Source organism: Anastrepha ludens, chromosome 5 (assembly GCF_028408465.1).
Source record: "Anastrepha ludens isolate Willacy chromosome 5, idAnaLude1.1, whole genome shotgun sequence".
Lineage (NCBI taxonomy): Eukaryota > Metazoa > Arthropoda > Insecta > Diptera > Tephritidae > Anastrepha > Anastrepha ludens.
In genome coordinates this window covers 73,779,221-73,803,245 of record NC_071501.1, presented here as the reverse complement: position 1 = coordinate 73,803,245, position 24,025 = coordinate 73,779,221, and the positions used below count along the sequence as shown (strand labels likewise).

General features: G+C 33.7%; 1 protein-coding gene across 2 annotated transcripts in view; it reads right to left on the bottom strand.

Annotated features, from left to right (window-relative positions):
* Positions 1-24,025, bottom strand: part of LOC128863513 (protein bunched, class 1/class 3/D/E isoforms-like) — a 168,144-nt gene that overhangs the window by 69,690 nt on the left and 74,429 nt on the right. For both annotated transcript variants that reach the window (XM_054102716.1, XM_054102717.1), the window contains exon 2: positions 20,291-20,342. In XM_054102716.1, the coding sequence (XP_053958691.1) occupies positions 20,291-20,342 (52 nt within the window). The remainder of the gene's footprint in view (positions 1-20,290; positions 20,343-24,025) is intronic.

The window sequence follows — 24,025 nt, the reverse complement described above, 5'->3', positions numbered from 1 at the left end:
CTTGTGTTATTATTTTTTATATACATATGTATAGGTATAATGGCTTTAAATGAGTTGTTTTTCTGCGCCACTCTACAAATAGCAGTAAAACTTTTTCGAAATTAAGTTGTGCAAATAAAGTGTTAAAAAAATAGTAAGTACTTATAATTACTTTCTTGGAATTCAATGTTGGTAGACTAATTAATAAACAAAAACAGTTTTTCTCGCGGCATAAAAACCGATATTTGTACAGATTGGCTGCGGTATTTTCTTTGTTTTTTTTTCTCAATTATTGACTAAGTCCTAAAACTGCTTTTTAAAAAACGCAATATAACAAACAAACCAAGTAAAATTGCCGTACATATGCACGTAAGTATGTATGTATGCATATATCAGCCATAAATGCGATTTCAAGTGATTTGACAGCCTACCAAAAAGCGTGCTCAGGCTTGGGCTCTTTGTGACGCCCTTTGAACACAGCGGGCTGTCGGTGACACTAAAAGCTTTAGACAAGTGCCCATAAATATGTATGTATGCAAGTTTGTATGTAAATAATCTTACGTGCAGCGCATGGCAATTGATATTTGGTGACTTTGACTTTGCCATTAGCCACGCAGCCAAGTAGGAAATTGTATTGACGTCAATGTTGACGACAAATGACAAGTGCCTAGCTGTCAAATGACCGCCTCCGCCAATTCGCAGACATGTGTTTTTTTTTTTTTTTTTAATTATCGACATGCTCGTCGCCGTCTTTTTACTGCTTAATTCAAATAAAAAAGGGCATGGACGAATTGGTGGCTGTCATTTATGTATGTATATTATATTCGTGTGCCCTCCACACGAAGAACGCGATTAGTCGTGCTGTAAAAACGTCGTTGCCAAGCAACAATAAAACAAGGCGGCTGCTTAGACCTGAGTGGCATTGAGAAAAGTCATCAAACAAAGCGGAAGGGCAAATATAATATTAATCAGCGGAAAACGAACCAATGATTACTTTAGAAACAAGAAACTGTTTTTGCTTTTTACTTAATTTTTATTTTATTCACTAATACATTGCCAAATGACGTCGGTGCTAGTAATAGAATAAATAACGAGAAAATGTTAAACACTAGTTCCGTTTTAAAGTATTTCATTAAGAATGGCATTGCATGGTTTTCCTCTTTGAATCGTTGCACAAAATCTCGTCCAACATTTTTAGTACGCCATAAAAATGAATTTAGAAATGGTTTTTTATTTTCGTATTTTTTTTTTTTTTTTTTTTTTGATTTCGTTGCATTGTAAATTTGGCAAACGGCAATTGATTATTAGCAAGATTTAATTAAAAAAAACAAAAACCATAAATAAACCCCCGGTTGGCGAATAAATAAAGTACTCGTATAGTTTTTGCTTCGTTTGCATTTGCCGCTTATAGCCTTGATAAGTTTATGTTGAGCTTTCTCTTCGAATCTGTGGTTTGAGTTTTGATTTTTCCTATAAACCGTAAAATGTTCCCACGAAGGTTTTTATGAGAAGTTTTTCTTGGCATCATTGCGCTCAAAGCTTTTCCACTTGTCTGCGAGAGTTGACCGTAATTAGAAACAATTTATTTTGTCTTATTTTGATGTTTCACATCTGAAAAGTTAGAACCGGTTCGACAATTGTCAGAGTTATAAAAAAAGATAGCCGCTATAACAGCTGTTGAACTTCTACATCTTATGGAATAAAATCACAAAATAAGTATGTTCGCTAACAGATGTACAGATTGCACCAATTTGCATGTGCTCATTTGTATTACGAAGCTTATCTCTCCTGCGAAGTTGTTTTCGACATTAATTGCACCAACCTTCAAAAGCGCCATGTCTAGGTACAAGCCAAAATGTGTTGGAAAATCACAAACATTATTTTCAAACTGCAACAAATCAGAAATGACACGATCAATTTCAGTACTGACTTTTTGCTATACAACTTTGAAATGCTTACTGTCATTTTGCATTAATAAACTTTTTTTTCTATTATTTTTTTTCTATTTTGTTATTTTCTGCTACGATTAAAATTATTGAAAACAAAAGAAACCTTTTTCTTGTTTCAAAAAATTCACATAAGCAGGTGAAGCAGTGGTAAAAAATGTATGCTCTGTAATTTGTACCGTATCTGCTGATTTGTTATTAAGTTGTTCATTATACAGACGATGTGGCCAGCATCAGACCGTTAACCGACTCTCAGCGAATTTGTAAGAATCAGCAGGTTGGCTGACCTAACAGGGGTCATTACAGTGTCTTATTTATGAAAAAATTGAGATTGTATTGGTGATATACGAACAACGACTAATGAACGAGTGTGTGAATACGTATGAAATGAGCGGGCAGAATTCTGATGCCTAATCCCCTATGTCGTGGCAGCCGAAGTTACTCGTTCAGGGATAATCTATCATCCATGGAAACCCCTATGATATGGCAGCTGAAGTTACTCCGATGGCAAACCTGATAATCTATCATTCTTGGCAGAGTCCCATGTGATGCACCAGCCAAAGTTGCTCGCACAATTTTGTTTTTCGCTATTATTGGTCAAACTTGCTAAATCTATGATCTTTTGAATCCCCTATGACCTAGCAACCGCATTTACTGTCATAACTTTGCTTGGAATAGACAAACCTTGCAATTTATTATCCTTGCGGACTCGCAGTTTTCTGCCACCTTCGAATGACAGAAGAGCTTTACGCTTAACTTTTAATTGCGGAAATGCATTCGCGGAGGTCTGCCATTGCGTGGCGAGAGAAAATGCTTGTTCTAAATATTTCATGTTTAAGGTGTGCACCGAACCCGAAACCAACCAAATGTTAATCAATGCAGCCACTGTACAGAAAGTAAGCACATTTCCAATGCATTTTTATGTGCATATTTATGATAATTGAACTCTGGCATTCAACACCTGCTTGCCTCTCAACATTTTCTCTTTAAAGCTTACGCTTAGACTTAATTATAATATTAGTTATGGGTTTTACTCGGTTGAAAGCAATTATTATTTATTGTTATTAAATAAATATTACAATTTTATTCATTATTAAAATTTCCAAAGGCATAGAGGCCATAAAGTGCATGGCTCAGCTACTAAAATGCGTCAACAGCAAAAGGTATGGAAATCACGTTTTAATGTTCATGACTTGAATTGCTTTTTAAAATAATATATATTTAGTTGATATTTTTTTTTTGTGGGTGTAAAAACTGGAATTTTAAGTCAATGGTATTTCCTAACTATTGACTTTTATTATTATTAACACTATACTACGCAAGAGCTTTTCAGTAAAAAATATGGGCTAGTGAAATCGATATTTTGGGTGGGCTCGTTCTCCTTTAAAATTTTCGTCCATAATTACGAAATTTGAAGAGAAGGAAAAACAATAAAAAATGTATGCTGATTATGGACCTAACGCAGTATTGAATGCTATAGACAGTTGTCGATTCTCTCAAATTCATTGAAGTTAGACCAATCGCCAAAAATTTTGATACAATTATGAAAATCGTCAAGTCGGAGCGGCGCGTGTGCACCTATTCCATTGTTCAGGAATTGAAGACAAGTTGAAAATCGGGCTTTGTTTTTTAATTAAGTAAAGAAACAAAATTTTACAATTTATGTCACCTGCAAAACCCAGACAAAAAATGTCAAAAAAAAAACAAGCATAAGACAATGAATAATTACTGTGAGCTAATATATAATCGCGAAAACACAGGGAAAGGGGAACCAAACATTGTAAAATATCTATTGGCAAAGCAATACACATTTTATTTGCGTTTAACTAATTTAAATACATGATGGAATTACCCAAGTGGTGCAATAAACAGTTGTGAGCCATTTTTCTCAACACCTCTCTGCCTAACTCTAAATTCCTTACCAGCTTTGTTTTTCAAAAACCAGAAAAAAAAACAAAAACTGCAAAATCACTTGAACAAATAGAAGACAATGAGAACCGTATTTACATATCTTATCACCGAGACGGCCGCATGAGTATTCGAGACAAGTTTTTTTTATCAGAAAAAATGATTTGTTTTGACTCAGAAATGCTGTATATATGAATAAATTGACCGCCATTTCACAGATATTTGCCTCATAGTCTAGGAGGTCGGTAACAAAGCACCTTGTATATACACCACAAAAATGTATCACAACAAAAAGATACTTTAAACAAATTCAAGAAAAATGCCTATTTGAAATTTTTGAAAGGTTGTAGCTTTTCTTAATTTCTTGTTTGGATAAGAACTTTTCGAAAGCCTCTGATGTTGCTTACATTCCTATTTTAAGCAAGAACAAAAATTGCCAAAGGCGTCATCAAATGTATTAAAAAAATTCACGGAAATCTTAAAAAATTTAGCGGATGAAGGGACAAACGGGTGAAGGGAGGATGGCGGGTCGAAGTGCTTGTAAGAAATCACTTTTTCCCAGATATTGAAATGTTAGGTCCAGTAAGATTTTACACATACGTTATAAAGCCTTTTATGATCTTCTTAAATTTTGATTGCAAATAACGAAATTCAGACGCACTGGACTATAACTTCGTTCAGCAAAAATTGTCAAGCGGTAAATCGTTCTTACAGAAATATACAAGGTTACTCTGATGATTTTTTTTTTCATACACAAATTTTTATTTTTTGTTTTTAAATTTGAAAGCAAAGCATTGTTGAAAACGAAAGCCGCACTTAAAATAATTTATTCGCTTACATTTCTTTAAACGAACCTTGCAGTCAATCAAGCAAAGGGTCATATTATAAAAGAAATTTATTAAATTACTTAAAACTGCAAGTGTTTCAGTGCTTTTACGACTCAAACAGTCATACACTTTGCCACTTAACAGCTGACAGCTTAAATTCGATAAGAGCTGCATTAGCTAATTGGAGCTCACTGTGGCTGCAATTTTGATGCCCCTTTTTATTAGCTAGTCAAGCAGTCTGCTGATTTACGAACAAGCTGACAACCAACAAACGAAATATAACAAATATTTGCGGAAATAAAACAAAAAGAATTACAATTTAATCAAATATTCATTAAAGGCGCAGATTAGCGATGTCAAAGGGGTATACAGACGGAATATTTTGCAGATAAGACAAGAGATGAAAAAATGATTATATACTTTATGACAAAGCTTTGAGATTTAGCACTACAATTTTAGTGTAAATAAAAGTGACATTTGAACAACCGTTGTATAATTTACCCAATGAGGGAATAATTTACAAATAAGTTATATATTGAGAGAACCATATGTAAGACGAAGGTTGTTCAATAAGTTTTTAGGAAAAGCTACAAAAATAAATTTTTTAGGTAGGTTTTTATAATTTTTTTTTATTGCTGATAACACTGTACTATAAAATATGACCCTGGCCTCAACTGTTTCGCACACTTTAGTTTGTCGATTATTGAAAACATTTTAGTGCATTTAGTCACTCATTTCGGAAGTAATTACTTGGCTTAGGCGTCCGGAACGATGTTCATCTATTGTGAGAATGTATGGGCACGCATAAATTCATTTACAAAATTTTAACGAGTCCCAACTATGAAAGCAGATGTGCCATGAGCTTAAACGTATTGATGGATATAATTCGGGGATGGTGGAACTGTGACCTGGACCATGTTTGGCCAAAAAAAACAGTTTCAGTTCAGTTCCAATTCAACTTCGGTTAAACACAAAAACCGAGCTTGGCCGAAGATATTAATTTAAAACAGCTTTAGAATATAGCCATATGATTTGCAGTGCGAAAGAAAATATTGAAAGAAATAAAAATAATAATATTGAAAAAAGAAGAAATCGAAAAATAATAATAATAATAATGAATAAAAAATATTAAGTGGAGCCGAAACGCAATAATAATAATATTGAAAAAAACCCAAGATATTGAAATTAAAAAAAAACCAATAATTGTAATATTGCAACAAAAAAATAATATTATAATAATATTGAAAACCAACAAATTTTAAAATTGAAAAATAATAATATTGATAAATAAAAATAATAATAATATTGAAAAAAATAAAAACAAAAAGATTGAAAAAACAATAGTTTTTGAGAAAAATAATTATATTCAAAAAATATCAATCAAATAAAATATAATAATATTGAAAATAAAATATATGGAAAACAAAACGAAAATAATTATAATAGTGAAAGAAAATATATGTAATATATAAAACAAAAACGAAAAAACAATATTGAAAAAAAAAACAATAACCTTCAACAAAAAATAATAATATTAAAAAGAAGGAATAATACTGTAAAAAACAATACACAAACAAAAAAATTATATTAAAAAATAAAAATAAAAAAATACTTAAAAAAACAAAAAATAGTATTAAAAAAAACATAATATTGAGAAAAGAAACAATAACATTAAAAAAATAACAATAATATTGATAAAACAAAAAATAAATAATATTGAAAAAAATAATAATATTATTAAAAAAAATATTAAAAAAATACTATTGAAACAAATAATAATATTGAAAAAATAATAATAATATTAAAAAAAAAATAATTTTCATTAAATATTAAATTGGACCCTTAATGAATATCTATTACTGTCAAGAAATTGTAATATTTTTGAATACTGGCATCAAAACACAGATGTTTTGCTGAAAAAAATTTCTTTAAAATATTTATTTGATCCTCCAATGAGTGGTGTAGATCAGATTTGACGCCACTTGTAAGTGAAAATGCCGATAGGCTCTTGTTTTTATGTTAAAATATAAAATTATTCAGCTGTTGGCGTTAAATGATTACTAAGCTTACTATAAGTTAGGAACTGGAATCAATGGGATAGAAAGCAGGCACCGCCCTTGGCTTTTTTATTATTGAAAATACTGAACTTTTACTTGATTTTAAATTAGTTAGGCGCGGTTCAGTTCAGCCTTCAAAATCTATGTTCAGTTGTTCTCTAGATGTAACCACGATGCACAGAATGCAATATATACGAGTACTTCTTGCAAATAACTGAAACTTTCACAGCTTTCTATCGACGATTTTCTTAAGACTTATTGAATTACCTTCATAATTAGCAGGTTTGAATTAAAAATACAATACATATCTATGTAAGTGTTCTTATAAATGGAACATTTATAAAACAAAGCAAGGCATTATTATATTTTCAAGAATCTATCATGCATATAAATTTGTTCCGGTGCACGCCACGGCTTATCACAATTCTATCTTCGCAATCCGGTTTCTTTATACGAGTAGCAGCATGTAAAAGATACCTTGCTTTTCCAACAGCCAATCAACAAAATCTCTACAACGAAAAAGTCCTATACAAAATCATCTTTCAAAGTCGGCGATAAGCAGAAAATTTCACAATATCTGTATGAGGAATGCAAAAGACGTATATGGTATAAACCGCAGATTCGAGTATGGAGCTTAGCCTACAGCCGTTAAGATAATAACTGAGCCACAATAAGATTATTATTAAATAATAGGACTATGAATAAGTTCGTGCGGTTTTTTTCGAAATTTGAAACTTTATTGACGTAAAATGGTTACAAATTTAATATTCAAAATATTGTCCATCGCTTACTACTACTTTTTCCCATCTTTCTGGCAATTCACGGATTCCCTTTGTGAAAAATTCGGTCGGTTTTGCCGCAATCCACGAATGGATCCATTTTTTGACTTCATCGTAATTACGGAAGTGCTGGTCAGCCAGGCCATGTTGCATCGATCGGAAGAGATAGTAATCGGATGGCGCAAGGTCTGGACTATACGGCGGGTGGGGTAGGACATCCCATTTGAGCGTTTCTAAGTATGTTTTGACCACTTGTGCAACATGTGGCCGAGCATTGTCATGTTGCAAAATAACTTTGTCGTGTCTATCGGCGTATTGCGGCCGTTTTTCTCGCAGTGCTCGGCTCAAACGCATCAATTGTCGTCGGTAGACATCCCCCGTAATCGTTTCATTCGGTTTCAGTAGCTCATAATACACAACACCCAGCTGGTCCCACCAGATACACAGCATAACCTTCAGGCCATGAATATTCTGCGCCGACGTCGATGTTGAAGCATGGCCAGGGTATCCATACGTTGCCCGACGTTTTGGATTGTCGTAATGGACCCACTTTTCATCGCCAGTCACAATTCGATGCAAAAAACCCTTTCTTTTGTGCCGTTGAAGCAGTTGTTCGCATGCCATAAAACGGCGTTCAACGTCTCTTGGCTTCAATTCATACGGCACCCAATGGCCTACCTTTCGGATCATTCCCATGGCTTTTAAACGTTTGGAAATGGTTGATTGATCAACTCCCAAAGTTTTTGCAACCTCTTCTTGCGTTTGAGCCGGATCTTGATCGAGCAATTCCTCCAATTCGGTATCCATGAACTTTGGCGGCGCACCCTCGCGTTCTTCGTCTTCCAAGCCAAAATCACCACTTTTAAAGCGTGCAAACCACTTCTGGCACGTTCGCTCAGATAGAGCATGCTCACCATAAACTTCCACCAAGATACGATGACTTTCGGCTGCTTTTTTCTTCATATTAAAATAATGAAGAAGAATTCCCCGCAAAAACACATTATTTGGCACGAAATTCGACATTTTCAAGTGTGGTAAAAATATTGTTGTTTACGCTTCAAATAAAAAACTTATACTGACGTTTGTGCCTTACGACAGTAGCTCTCCAATGAATGTTTGGAAATGTGGATCGATGGAATAATAATCAAGTTACGCCATCTGTTGTAAAACCGCACGAACTTATAAATAGACCTATTATTTACATACATGTGTATATAAATGTATGTACTCGTACTTACACTAGTGGTTTCCATGCGGCACTCAACGGTTACAACAAAGTGCGCAACGAGCACAAAAGTGGGTGTGTAAAAATAGTAGCCCTTATAAGTACTTATATGTATGTAAACATACAATATAATACACAAATCATTAAAATAAAAATAATGAAAATAATAAAAAAATAAAAAAAAGTATACACAATGTGTAAATAAAAAATCTAGTAAGCACACATACGAACATATGATACTTTGTAGTTATGGTCGTGCCTCCTTATTTGGCTTATTTATCGGTGTCGTTGTTGGTGATTTTTACGCATTTGCGTGTCGTTGATAATTTGTTGACGATAACAGTTGAACAAATTGTAAGGCAACACAAGTCATATAAATTTTGTAAAAGAACATTGCCTTGATAAAACGAAAACGAAAAAAGGCAAGAACAACTTGATTGACAGTTTTAGGCCGAATATTTGGAGACTTTGATATTTTTTTCTTGAAGATTTGGAAAAATTCTTATTTTAATTTTTATTTAGAAATAATAAAAAAATTATAAGATGTTATTTTAAAACTTTTTTGTAACACAAGAGATGATTGAAGAAACACAAAGTATTTCACAGGTGGTTAAAATTAAATATTCTTACGCAGATCTTTCTAGAAGAAGTGATTATAATGGATTGAAATAAAAACCAACTCCTTATAGTTTAAAATGCTTCATACAAGTTCAGTAATCTCCTGTAATACGAGAGTTGCTATTTATATTTCTGCTTTTGGGCAGGCACCATCTGATGTCATGCACCATCTGATATTTGATGGAAAGTTTGACACATTTTACCATAAACGCAAATTCATCGCGGCAAAAAAATGGAAACAAAATGTAAACATTTTCGTGCGATTATTTCTCACAATTTTCGACGTGGATTAATAAGAATAAATGCATCCACAAACTAAAATCAATATACGGCGAGCAAAGGCATCACCCTTTAGCACCGTAAAAAACTAGTACAATGGATCATCGCGTTTTCCCTCTTCGCTCACCGACGAATTAATGGCCTTGCCTTCATAATCAGTTGCTGTGCCAGAAAGTATCGCGCAAGGTGGCGTCCAAAAAGAAGCTCGTGTCGATTAGTATATGAAATTACGCAATGATGCTGTACCAAAAGTTGAAGATAACATCTACACAGGTGACCAATCTTGGATTTATGCATACGAGCCTGAAACTAAACAACAATCAACTATTTGAGTGTTTTCAAAATGAACCAGATTCAAGCAAAAACTATTAGCTCGCAAAAGCACGGCAAAGCAAATGGATGCCTGTATTTTCGTTATTACTTGTCATGTAACTAAGATGGCATAAAAACAACGTAAAGCGGCCAGTTCTGAAAGCTTTAAAACTCCTTTTTTTCCCACAAGTGTTTGGCGAGATTCGCAAAAAGAACAAAAAGAGTTCTCAAGCATTCTTCACCCCAGACCAGACAATACGAGTTCTCATAAGTCGACGTTGCCAAATAATTTTTGATCAAACGAAAACCTCGAATTGATAGACCATTCGCCGCACAATACTGATTTGGCACCCAATGATTTCTGTTTGTGCCCTCATGTAAAGAATAAGCCACAAAGATTCTCGTCTCCAAAAGAACCAAAATGCATGTCTTAGTTTTATTGCAATCGAACTGGACAAAGTGCCTAGAAAATTGATTGAAACGCATGTTAAAGTGCATTGATCATCATGGAAAATATTTTCAAAAGCAATAAAACTATTTTCAATTACAAATATTAATTTTTCCTTTATTAGGCAACCCTCGCATCCACATTTTTTTTTTAAGAATGCTTCAAACACTTTAGAAACTCATAGCACTTATTTGTATTCATTTGGCCTTAATTGAGCAGATTAGAGCACAAACACAAAAAAAATAACGAGTGTTCTAATCAAATTGATTACTACGAGTACATATAATAATTTTATATACAAATTTATTTACAACAAATAAAGCTGTAAAATAATAAATTTCATTTCAATACCAGCCAAAAGCAAAACAATAGAATTTATTGTTGAGCTCAATCAGTCATTTGATTGGCTGCTAAGGTTTTCGTTGCTGATAAAGGCCAGTAAATACTCAATGTGAAGAGCCGATAAGAGCTGAGTTTATTGATGCGATTTTACAATGGGATCATCAAATTTGATAGCACGAAAATGAAAAATAAAATCTAAGTGTCAACTCTTACTGAGAAAACACAAGTAGTCACAAATCTGAGCCATATGGCAATAAATATGGCAATAAATGCAGCTTCAACTAATTGACAACATTTATAGCAGCTCTCTGTTATTATAAGGTAAAGTTTTACTAATAATGCAGCCCAATTTCTAGAGAACGACCGAACGAACTTCGGCTTCGACTATATTCGGCCACAAGAGTTTAGTTCGGCTTTGGTTCAGCTCGCCAAAAAAAAAAAACAGCTTTGGCTCAAAATTTCTTACAATTTTTTTTACAAAAATTTTATAAAATTTTCTCTTGTTTAGTTTTCAAATTTTTTGAATATTGTTTTGAGAGCCATCATTTGCGTTGTGTGTAGTGAGTAATTGTTCAGTGCTGCATGTTATAGCTCTATACCTTTAGAAATCTCCATCCAGCTAGCAAGGCGAAAATGCTGATAAGCTATTGGACTCTTGAAAATGTTCGTTTCGACTTTAAAAGACGATGTGCGGTCATTATCTACACATTTCAAAGGAATCAATTTATGTAAAGTATTTATTAGTTTAAGTACCAAAATATTTATTTATAATTCTGTAGCCACCCAAGCTGAATTGGTTTGTGTGTGCTTACTTCATATACAAAAGAGTTTATTTTTCTAATAATTGTTACTTATTCGATTGTTTATCGGCCATAAAAAGTTGTTATAAACCCAATCTGACGGTCAGATGCGGCAGAAAAACATCATCATAACCTCGCTTCCTTTATATCTCATTGGAGCATAAGGCCTCTAAAAACATAGGAACAAAAAAACATAGTTGCCTCCATTTGCTGCATGCGAAAACCAAGCTGCAAAAACCAAATTCGAGAAAAAGCTTGACCAGCAATATTATGGCATTTATTCCTTCCCAATCGGATATTTGTGTAGTTTTTGGTAACTGGTTAATTACACAGCGATACAAAAAAGAATTAACTAGAAATATCTAGGAAGTGATGCCTTGTTGAGTAAAACAAGAATCTAAATATTATATATGTAAAACTTGAACTCCAAATTCACATTACCCACATGACCATTTTTTTTTTGTTTTTTTTTTTTTACTTTTTTATAAAAAAACTCTTTATAATACAAGAGAGAGTTTCAAATTTTGCACAAAAATAAAATTAAATAATAATGAGAAGAAAAATGATGAAATGAAATCATGGTCGCCATGGTCAATTTTATTTAATGGTAGGCCCAAGAGAAATATTGTTTCCACAGGGAGATTCCAGAGGGAAAAGAATGTTAGATTAGGAATGTTCTTGAGTGATGCCTTGTTGTTGCTTTTTTTTTTGGAGTCAGATCCATTTCGTATAGCAACAAACTTTTTATCTCTATGCCTGAGATTTCATTAATTTGCTGTAAGAGAGGCTTACCGAAAGAGCAGAGTCTTGCTCTAGTTAGACCTGGATATAGTTGAAAAGACTTGCACGATCCCCTACCTTTCAGTGACCTGTAAAGGTTGCAGTGATACGTGAGATACTTAGGCGAGAGCATTCTAACAGGTAATACGTTCACTGGATGTTGTACGAAGGCCCTGTTTTTCTTGTTGTAGACATCCACTTAATTTCTTCCAGCTTCTTTCGGCTAAAGCATCGTAGTGTGAAACAATGGATGTTTTTATTGTGTAGAATGGGATAGGAACTACTACCGCCTCTGTTATGTCTAGGCCGAACCTGTTCCTGCTAACTCGTCTACTATTTCATTACCCTCTATATTCCTATGACCGGGAGCCCATATCAGAGTAATGCTTAAGCCAATGGCCAAGCAATTCTAATTCCTCACTACACTGTAAAACTAGTTTGGATAAAAAGCAATTGGAATTAAAGGCTTTGATAGCTGCTTGACTGCCTGAAAAGATAGCCACTCTTGCTTTAATTTCTTTGTAGTGCTTTAGTGATTTGCATGCTTCTTTCATAGCAAAAAGTTCTGCCTGGAACACGCTGGCATAGTCAGGAAGTCGGATTGATTTGGATAAGTAAAGCGGCTCCGAATAGAGATCAGCTCGGACACCACAGTTCATCTTAGAACCGTCAGCATAGATTTCGACATCAAGTCTACCAATCACCTCCCTTTTCCTCCATTCGACTCTTGGTAGAAAACCCACCGTAAAATCTTTCTTGAAGTTAAGGTCGGGGATTGTGAAGTAGATAAGAATTATGTGGTAAAATTTTGCGCAAGAGGAATCTGTTTTAAGAATGGAGTTGCAAAAAATCCGTTGAGTTCTCAACTGATTACTTCAGATAAAACGAAAATAAACAGACTTACGTCGGAAGTAAAATCATACATTTGTTGCCATACGCTCAACGAAAGCGTAGGACACAAAATATAGCCTTCCTATGGTGCAGCCGACGATGCACGACTGCAAAATTAAGCTCTTTAATGATATTTCAATGTGCCGAATTGAGTCGGTAACACAAATTGATGATCGTAGGGATCAGCACGAATGCATTTTTACATAGGCAAAGAGCAGCATACAAAATATTTGCTCTAGAAGAATAAAACAAAACATATTTATTTTTTTCACTAAAAGTTGTTAATTACACGACGGCGAGGTTAAAGTAGTCCCTATTGAATTGTGCGGATAATGGATAAAGTCAAAATATGCGATTAATATCCAATATAAATCTTGAGTTATTCGTAAATAAAGTCCCCATACTCTTAAGCTGTCAATAAGTTGGCCAGAGCCGTATGCTTAAGTATATGGAATGTATGAAAAGTAGCAACTCGTAGATGTGAAAGTAGCAACCCGCGCGCATCCTGTTAGAAAGACAAATGAAAATAAACACAAAATACATTCACTAAGAAAAAAATTACATTTGATGCACAACTGATTCGCGAAGACGTTTATATGTCACATAAATATGCATGTAACTGAAAATTGTGAAAAAGGAATGCTAGCATCAAGTCTGCTTCAACTTAATAAGGTAAAACAGCATTGCTGGGTGCATCAAAATTCTGCGGCTAACTTTCGAAAAGCAAAAGCTGTGCGACAAGAAGTGAAAACTAAACAAAGCATGTAAGAAAGAATCAAACAAAAATTTATTGTTTCTTGTTCAAAGCATTACAAGAAGAGCAGCAGCAAAACATAGGTATATGCAGCATCAACAGGTTTAGGCCGCATATGAAATGCAAAAGGCAAAAATGCGAAAAATTCATTATTTACTATGAAAATGTATGTAGAAATTAAAAAAAAATATATATGCTGAGATGCTATGAGAATTTTAATTAATTATGGTACTTGAAAAAGCCCTAAAAGATTTTGGACTTGCACTGGCAACTTTAAAGCTATAAAAATGTTTGACTTTTAAGTGTGCAACCAAATGAATTAAAAAAAATACCTGTCTTCAAGGCTTTTAGAGGCTTTTAATTCGCAATTTTGTTCGATGCCACTTTATAGTTTGCAATTATTCCAATGATTTGAAACCATTGGTTAAAAACTGAGAACACCAGCAACTGCATGAATAACAAAATGTTAGAACTGTTTTCTAATAGCGGTCGTCCCTCGGCAGGCAATGCCAAACCTTCGAGTGTATTTGTAATATACTATGCAAAAACTCCTGAAAAATCTAACTGTAGGTTCCTCCTTTTTTTGTACAACATCAAGACGCACACCACAAATTGCAGAAGGAGCTCGGCCAAATATCCAATAAAGAGTGTTAGCGTCGAATATATAGGTATATACATATATGAAATTACACTAGACAACAAATATATATTTTTTTTAATTCGATTTTGCACTAATTTTCTGCTTATGTGCACTCGTCGAAAAAAACTCAGGCACTCTGTGTGATTAAAAATTTATATAATTTTTTTTTTTTTTTTTAATTTATTATCCTTTTTTGGAAAAAGAATAGCCAGACAATCTGTGATTAAGAATTTTGATTTTTTTTAATTTCTTATCTATTTTTTAGAAAAATAACATCCCCGGGCACTCTCTTGATTGAAAATTATTTACAACTTTTTTTTTATTTCTTATCTATCAATTTTTTAAATCTTGAACAACCTAGGCAGTCTTTGCGATTAAATTGTTTTTATTTATTTTTACTTTTTTTATTATTATTTTTTTTATTTTTAACGATTTTTATTAATTTTTTTTTTGTCTAAAAGGATACTTAAAAGTGATTCTCATTTGATACAATAATTTAACTTCTTTTCAGAAGCATTTTACAAAATAATTGCTACTCGCTCTCCATAAGGGCTCCTCACGTTGTGCGTGTTAATCATCTTTGAGAAAGATTCTGCCAAATGAAGCTGAATGCTGCATCTTTGACATGATTTTTAAGTCGCTGTTTTTGAGCTATGGCAAATTTCTGCGTTACTTCAGACACAGACATTTAATTTATCTGATTTAATTTTAATTAAATTTTGATCAAAATATAGTACGTTCTTTAGCAAAAGCCAAACGCATCAATATTCCACCTTTCTTTAGTATAAAATTCAGAAAAAATCATTAAATTTTCATTCAAATTTCCAAATTTTTATGAAGTGCTTACGAAGTGGAACTTTTTCTCCACACAAAAAATGCGTAGTACCATCAACAAAAAAAAAAAAATTGCTAAAAATCAATAAAAAACTTTCGAGGCAATTTTCCTTTTATTTTACTAAAATGTAAGGGAAACCGATAACAAAAAATTTCTAATGATTATAACTAAACTTGGTTGGAAATTTTGCTGATATATAAACAAACTTTAGAATTTTGATTCATATGGGTTTTGTTAAAGTCTGAGATATATTTTGATTGAAAATCCGTTACAATTAAATTTAAAAAATTAAATGTCCAAATTCGTAATCTCATGGGGTGCATGCGCTTTTTTCCGACGGGTGCATTTCGAACTACAAACCACAAAAGCAATGAACGAAATGCTGAGTTATTATTTTTACTTATTAAGATTTTTAAAAATAATAATTCGATTTTTAAGAAACTAAAAAAATAATAATAAAATAGACAAAAAAAATACCTTGCATTTTTTTCCTGTTACACCTTTCGTTTTGGTAAATATTTTCAGCATTCAGCAATTCTCTTATTAATTTGTGACACTCAAGTCCGCTTACAACAAGTTTGAGAAGCGACGCAAATAATTGCAGAAATTAAAATCAAAATATAGTAGCACTCGTATAGAAACAAAATAAAATAAATAAAAACCTTACGCCCATATAAAAACATATCCCATATAAAACGTATGCCATATAAAAACTACAAATGTTTGAAAAATAAGCTACCGAAGCGGCGCACTGAATAGTCCCAGATGAAATACATACGAATATGACTAGAATCATTTATTTTCGCAGCAGCAAATATAAATACGCGTATGAAGTTGCGCATATGTGTATGTATGCATATTTATACCTATGTGCTTGTGTCTTAAAGTATGTACTCGCAAGTTGAGAAAGTTCTGTCGCACAATTCGATTTTTCTCTTCGTTTTAGACTTTTTGGTGCTTTTGTTTTCTCAATAACGAATAAACATGGGTGGTGCTTGGCTGTCATTCATTTAATTGCGGAAAACTGAATGGTAGCTAACAGATGATTTAGCGCAAACTAGGCAGCATGTCACGATGAAGACAGTCAGCCAGCCAGCCAGACAACTAGCCAGCAGCAAGCAGCTGCTTGTTCGCATCAACTAATAAACATGAAATCATAAATTTAAAAGTAAGATTTACAGAACAAGTTGGATGAAAATGAAAGACAGAATGCGATACATCACAAAAAAAAGATAGGCGATATGAATGAGTCGAATGCGCCATGACGTGGAGATCACCAGCGCCGTCAATGGCCTGCTGGCCGCCCAACCAACTAAGCAGCAAACCTATCTGCCAACAATCAATCGACCAACCGATGGTTGGATGGATGGATGGACGACGGTTGAATGTTCCATGAGTCGACAATGTTGGCGAATTGCAATCGGTGTTGATGTTGGCGACACAGATACTCAACTTAAGCCAATGAACTAAATTAAATTGCGATTGCGAATTCATTGCAGCTATTTTTAGCGGTAACGCTTTCAACGCCGCAAGCACACCACATCAAACACACCAATATAACAACTTCTGCGGCTGTGGCCGCAGCAATGAATAGTGCCGCGCGAGTCAACAACAGCAGTTGTGTGGAGGAATTGAGTCAACGCCGCCGGCTGCAATCCAAAAGTGCAGCCAGCAAAAGAAAGGAAAACCTCGATTGACAATGCAACGTATCACGGACTTTAGGTGCTTGTGGTCAGCACATACGAGTATGCACGACGTACGTACATACAAATGTAGGTATAGTTGTGAGCTTTCAGTTCATAAAAGACACTGAACGCATTCGTATTCGTATGTAAGTATAATATAAGTATGCATTAGTATGTGTTTATAATTGATTTGTATGCGAAATGCTGAAGTGATAAATTAAATGGCGCGTATTAATTGATGAAAAAGTGGCAGAAAGCAGCAGTTATGGACGATTGAGAACCGCTCAGGCTCAGTTGTTCTAGAAGTTTCATAGGGAGAGTGTTAGAGGAAAGAAAAAAGTGTACTTAAGTTTGTTATGGTGGGTTAGGTTAATTTGTTATAGTATATACATAGATTACTAACTGGTTCGTAGTAATGCCACGATAATGGAAGAAATGTAGGCGTAGCATTTAGATTTTAACAAAATACTGATCCTTAATATCCAAGAAGGACACGAAGAAGCAATCGAAATCAGTTTTAGGTTCGTTAATCATCACGTTCTGTACCGATTTCTGATTTAATCTCATTCTTGATCAAAAATTGGCTCTAGTGGGTAATTATTTAAGACGCCGATCAAGCTACTTAGTTGACTGGGTTGTTGTTGTTATTACGACATCATAAACACTCTCCGAAAATGCTTGATGGACGCTGCTGAAGTGGTCGCATAAAATTCGGCTCTTTCGGGTGACGTAGAACAGATTGCCGTGGGTGCAAACTTTTGACTCCAGCTTTAAAGCCTAATCTAAAGTAGGAATAGGTTAGGGATATAGTTCACCGATTGCTGCCGTTTTTGCGACCAATCCTCGGAAACTCCCAAACAGCTTCTTCCCGAATGCGATCCCATAGCGGGAAGAAGAAGTAGACTCCCGCTTTGGGGCGATCAGAAGAAAGGCACATACAGCTCTATCTCAGGTTAATTCAAGAAACTGGATTTGGATGAGACATTCCGATGAGTAGAGGGCCCCAAAAATCTATAGATCGCAGTGTAAATCTCCCATTATTTGAATCTTTGAGGAGTATTTCGTAAACATTTTTTTTGGGTTTTTCGCGAAATATTTCTTTCCACAGTATACCAGAATTGCATCGCTTCGTAAAGTCACAGGGATTTTATGATGGTCTTAAGTTTGCACGTCGATAACATAATTTTAATGCCAGTACTTTATTTGTGCGTAGCAATCATCAACCCCAGCTGCACAGAGGATTTAACCAGTCGATCGATTTAACCAGTAAAAACCAAATAAATCAAATACGAGGGTTGATATTTATATAATATTTCTGGCGCTGGGCACTTCTAGTCTTGTCAAGCGCCATCTGTCAGCGCTCATTGGAAAGTTTGACACATTTTACCATAAACGCACTCAGAACATTTTAATGTGTTAGCCATATTAGTGTTGTTTTACAGTGGCTTTGAAAAATTAAACTCAGCAAAAAAACCGCGTGTAAACCGTAAAAATGTGAATTTTCATAATGTTCGACGTGGATTAAGAAAACATTTTCATCAATGAACTAAAGTCATTATATAGCGAGCAAGCACCATTCTTTATCAAAGTAATTTTTTTTTTTTTGGTGCACGAATTCCATTAAGGTTGCCCAATATCGGTATTTGTGCTGGAAAATATCGATGCTGTGCACGAAATGCTTGAACAAGAACAGAGTTTAAGGCATCCTTGGACATCAGTATGACGAGCATCAATAGCATTGCACATGATTACCTATAAAAAAATTTGAAAAAATCCGTGTTCGCGGTGGATCCTACACAATTTAGAAAACGCCCTGGAAATGCGACTGCATAAAGTACTTCGAATATTGGTTCAAGTGCATAGATCATCTTGGAGAATATTTTGCAAAAAAAAAAAAAAAAAAAAAATCGGATTCAACCGCCAATTTTCACTTTTTCTTTTTTAGGCCAGAAATGTTAATATCAACCCTCGTACCAACATTTTATTTATTTATTTTTTTATTCAATTACAACTCTCAGTGAATGTCAAAATTCAATAAATTAACTCATTTGCAAATCGTTTTGCAACGTGACAAATCCCTAAAGCCACTATGAAATTGAACCTGCACAAGCATCGCCACATACACAGGTATGCATGAATGTATGTGTATTTATTATTCCCGGCTGCACTTTTAATGCACATATTTACGATACCTGTTGTTGTTGCTATTGTCATTGTCACTTATTATGACAATCGAACGATCAAAATGTCGCATTGTCAACATTTTATATTGCACAGAAGGTGTGATTGTCAGCAGGCGGCTCATCAGTTGGGAGTCGGGTGAGTCTATGTACAAGTACTCGTAGTGTTGTTTTGACTCAAATTAATATATGTTGCGTTACACAATAGATCACACATACTACGTGCACGTGTGCTTATGTGTTCGTGTATTTGTTTTTATAATTTATGCTAGGTAGGCCACCAGGCACAGCCACAGCCCAGCTCACCTTTGTTCGAGTATTATTCATTCTTATTTACCGTTTGCTTAATGTGTACATATATACACATGTGGATATGTGAAATAGTAAGGCACATAATGTCAAATTCGAATACGCAAAATCTTTACGGCCACTCATTCTTTTCAAGTTGTATACAATAAATTTTTAATAGGAAGACATATTTCTTCGGCACTTCTTTTATTTGCCTTTTGTGATTGCTTCAGTGGAAATTTCTTTGTAAAAAAACTAATGTGGCTGAAGAATGAAAATGAAAATAGAGCAACATGCGAAAGAAAACAAAAACATGTTTTGGCTCTTTAGGTGTAAAATTAAAACTATTTGCATACTAAATTATGAGGAAATTCTAAAAAGAAATAAAAATTTAAAAAAATAATAAGAACAAAATTACTAAATTGCTATAAGTAGCTAATCAAAAAAATGTGGCTAACTGAAAAACAATTCTGTAGTGAGCAAAACAGATGGGACTTAAGAAGAAGCGGAAGTATGGGGATTTAAACAAAAATTTTGTTTTCAAATATCGCCTCATTCGTAAACAAAAGCGTAGTCAAAATTAAACCTTTTCAAAATTAGAGAGCTATTTTTCGGCCGCTACACTCAAAATATTATTTTATTTATATTATATATTTAGAAAAATCGTAATCGAATTGTACTTATTTTTTATTTAGGAAAACTTGCATTTCCACTTACCATAGCTTGTTCGATCTTGTTATCGATCGCAACTGCACTTGTTCCAGATGCACTGTAAATAGAAAATGATCAAAAAATTTTATTAGTTGAGGTTGAAATATAATATTTCAAAAATGATATTTAAAATCTAAAAAGCGGCTATAATAGATTGCTTAACACATTAACAAGTTTTGCTTATTTTTTACTTATTTTTTTACTTTTAATTTTTTTATTATTATTTCTTTTTTTTTCATTCTTAAATATTTTATATACTACAAAAAACCAGTCAGAGCAAAGTTTCAAAATTCGCGAATTATAAAAATGTGGCATATTTTCAATAAGAAATACAAATTTTTTCCAAAGTTTTAGAAAATCTTTGTACGCAGTTTTATAGCTCATTCAATTCTAGTATAACAAAGTGCAAATTTCAAATGGTCTAAATTTCGCGTTGATTTTTGACACTTTTTTTCGTTGTCGCGCATTTTTATGTAACCCCCCATCTCCAAATTCTTAGATCATGTTCAATCTGAAATGTCAGGCGGAGGCCGCAAGTTCCTGTTAAGGGTTTAGGGGTAGTCAGAATTTTCAAAATATGGGATTTTTTTTAGTATAATATCTTAAAACTATTGTGTTAATTTTGAAAAAAAAGCTTCGATCAGGCACAAGATTTTCTATTAAACAGCGATAACTTTTACAATTATTAGTTTTTTTTTAATTATGCTAAAGTTAAGTCGACACATGATGTATTAATACTATGTTTTTATTTTTGTAAAATAAAGCAATTGACTAGTAAAAAAAATTATTGAAAATCATAATTTTTTCGGCCCTCTGACTACCTCTAACCCCTTAAAACATCTCTATCTTACCATCGGTGCCTTAACATCTGCTGTCATTTTGTATTTTAACAACTCAATTTCCATTTCAATACGCCATATGATTGAGCCAATACAGCGATCCGATTCGCTTGATGTCATTAGGTACCTACATGAGGAAATAGGACAAAGTCAAAAGAGAAATTTGACGGATGTTATGACACATTTAGTAGAAAGTGTAGATATGGGGTAAAGAAAAAATATCGAAACTGTTAGAGTATACAGAAATTTAAATATATTTCACTGCTAAGATTATAATTTTTTTTTTATAAAAATTGCTTCGGAGCAACTTTCTAGACGTAAGGAGTCTAAAAACTTGAGGTTAATTTATAAGGAAAATATGTACAGTTTTTTTGCTAACAGGTTTAGCAACTGGTGCGAAAGGGTTACACTGAGATAGGGTGTGTGAATACAAGAATAAGGTAGTTGAGGTGAATGAACTTTGGAAAAAAAAAATATTCTCCTCGCGACACGAACATCGATCACACTTTCACATACGAATATAAATGCCGAAAATATGGCGAAGTATCTAAAAAAATTAAAAAATAAATAGGCAACGCCTACTTCCAGCCACATAAAAGAATTAAATAAAATTGCATTTGAAAGGAAATACTTCCTTAAAGTTGAACGACTTTTAGCGAACTTTAGTTTATTCATGTTAAAATGGTACGACAGAGCGGTGAGAATTGAGATCTGGTTGAGAGTTAGTACTAAAGTGGGGTACTATAGGCCAATGAACTTGGGAACAGAAAAAATTTTCTCCTCGCGACAAAAAAATCTAAATATCACACTTTAAGGTCCGATTATAAATACCGAAGACATGACGAAATATCTAAAAACTAAAAATAAATAAATGCAAAGACGATCTTTGGTTCGGCCAAAATAAAAAAGAATCAAATGAAATTGCATTCGATTCGAAAACACCCACAGCCAAAAATGTAATGATTTTTCGCAAGTTTTAATCTACTGACATTAGGATGGTACGTTAGGGTGGTAGGAATTGACATCTGATGGGTAAGTGCAAAACCAGTTTATAGTACGGTTTAATGAACTTTGTAACTAAAAAAACAGTTCTCCTCGAGACAAAAAACGAAATCGATATGTCACAGATCCGACTATTAAAATACCAAAGATTTGGCGAAATATTAAAAAAAAAATTCGGGTTGCACGATGCCTTGCAAATATACTTTAGATTAATGGGTCCATGCGAACTTTTTTTTCGGTAAGGTCCACTTTATATATACTTATATAAATAATTTCCCTTTATAAAAAATTTACTGACAGCGGTCGATGTTTGGAATGACGTAAATAATGGCATTGCTTAACTGGTTTGTTGCCTTTTCATAGGATAGTCGTTTTTTAATCCAACGAAAATTTATATCCATTAAACATTTTAATGCTCACATTATATGTATATAGTTTCCCAAATCCTCATCTCCACATATGTTCGCCAATATTTCCTCAAGCATGTTTTGCTTGTTGCCAATTCAAAAATTTGTACACCTTGCCACTAGCCACTAACTATTGTAATAAATTCATCATTGAAATACAACAAAAAAATATAAATATACAGATATATAATAATTAACAAAAATAAATAATGATAAATCCAGCATTAAGGTCAACTAAATTTGTTTCCTAGCAGACAACTAACAAATTTCGCAGCACATTTCAATCGCTTTAATTGCCGACCATTAAATCCAATCATGCGATTTCGTGTTTGTATGGCAATGAGATACAATCGCATCCCATCACTCATTCGCAGTGGCGTAAAATTTTTGGCAAAATGTTCAATTTGTCAAAAACGAGTAATTCACAAGCGGTTCTTAGTGATTTGTTGCGAAAGTTTCTTGTGATTTTATAATTATGAAAATTATAGCTTTTGAAATTAAGATACAAATATAAATTGGCAGCTGAAGCGTGAGATGTGGCATTGAGAGCGCAAATTGGATAAAAAAAATATATAAATTTATAAAAGGAGGGAAAAAATAACAGTAAAAATGGCACACCGTTTGAATTTCACCTTAACTAACGGTGCATTATTTGGTTCAAGGGAATGAGAGGCGAAGTGTGCGAAGGTTTGCCAAATTATCTTAAATTAATTTGATATCATTCTTTGTTCCTTTTGTTTGGTGCTGGAAACGTCGAAAAGGTAATTAGAATTACTAAGTGCACAGAAGCTCCCGCGCGCGCATTGCGTGTTTCCAAGGCAAAGGAGAGCTAACAATTTTTTTGACAACACCAGAAAATCTGTTAGTTAACTGAAGTGAACTTTTCAGAAGCTTTTATGCGGAAACCCCCTTCAAAAACTGCTCTAAAATAAAAAAGGGAGCTCTCGGAAATACTCTTCTGAGCTCACCAATTGACCCGTGATAATAACTGTGAGTCTGAAGACGTGTTTTCGAATAATTACAGGGATGGAGCACTGCAGCAAATCTGCGAAAAAATATTGAACAAGTGGAGGAGCACAGCAACGATTTCGAGTTAAGTAAGTAAGCTAAGAAAAGGGCAAATATGTCTCGAATTGGCTCTGAACCTTTCTGTGGACTTACAAAGGTCACATTAAGGAATTTCTCAGAAACTGGGAGGAGAAGAAATTCGTTGAACACTGGCGAAATTCTATGGATCAGTGACAAGAGAAACAATTCCTAATGACGGACAGAGGAATTTCTGACAAGTTACTTTCGCTCACGAGAGTAGACTTAAGATTTTTAGACTTGAAACTCGATATTACCAAGTTGTGTGTTGCAAATTTATTTATTTGTTCAAGCCTCTGCACGCATTCTCGCAATAACGAGCGCAGTCAAGATCAAAACTCAGCCATGATATTTTACCTCTTCATAAGCATTTAAGTATCGGCATTTCTAAATTTCAATTTCAATCA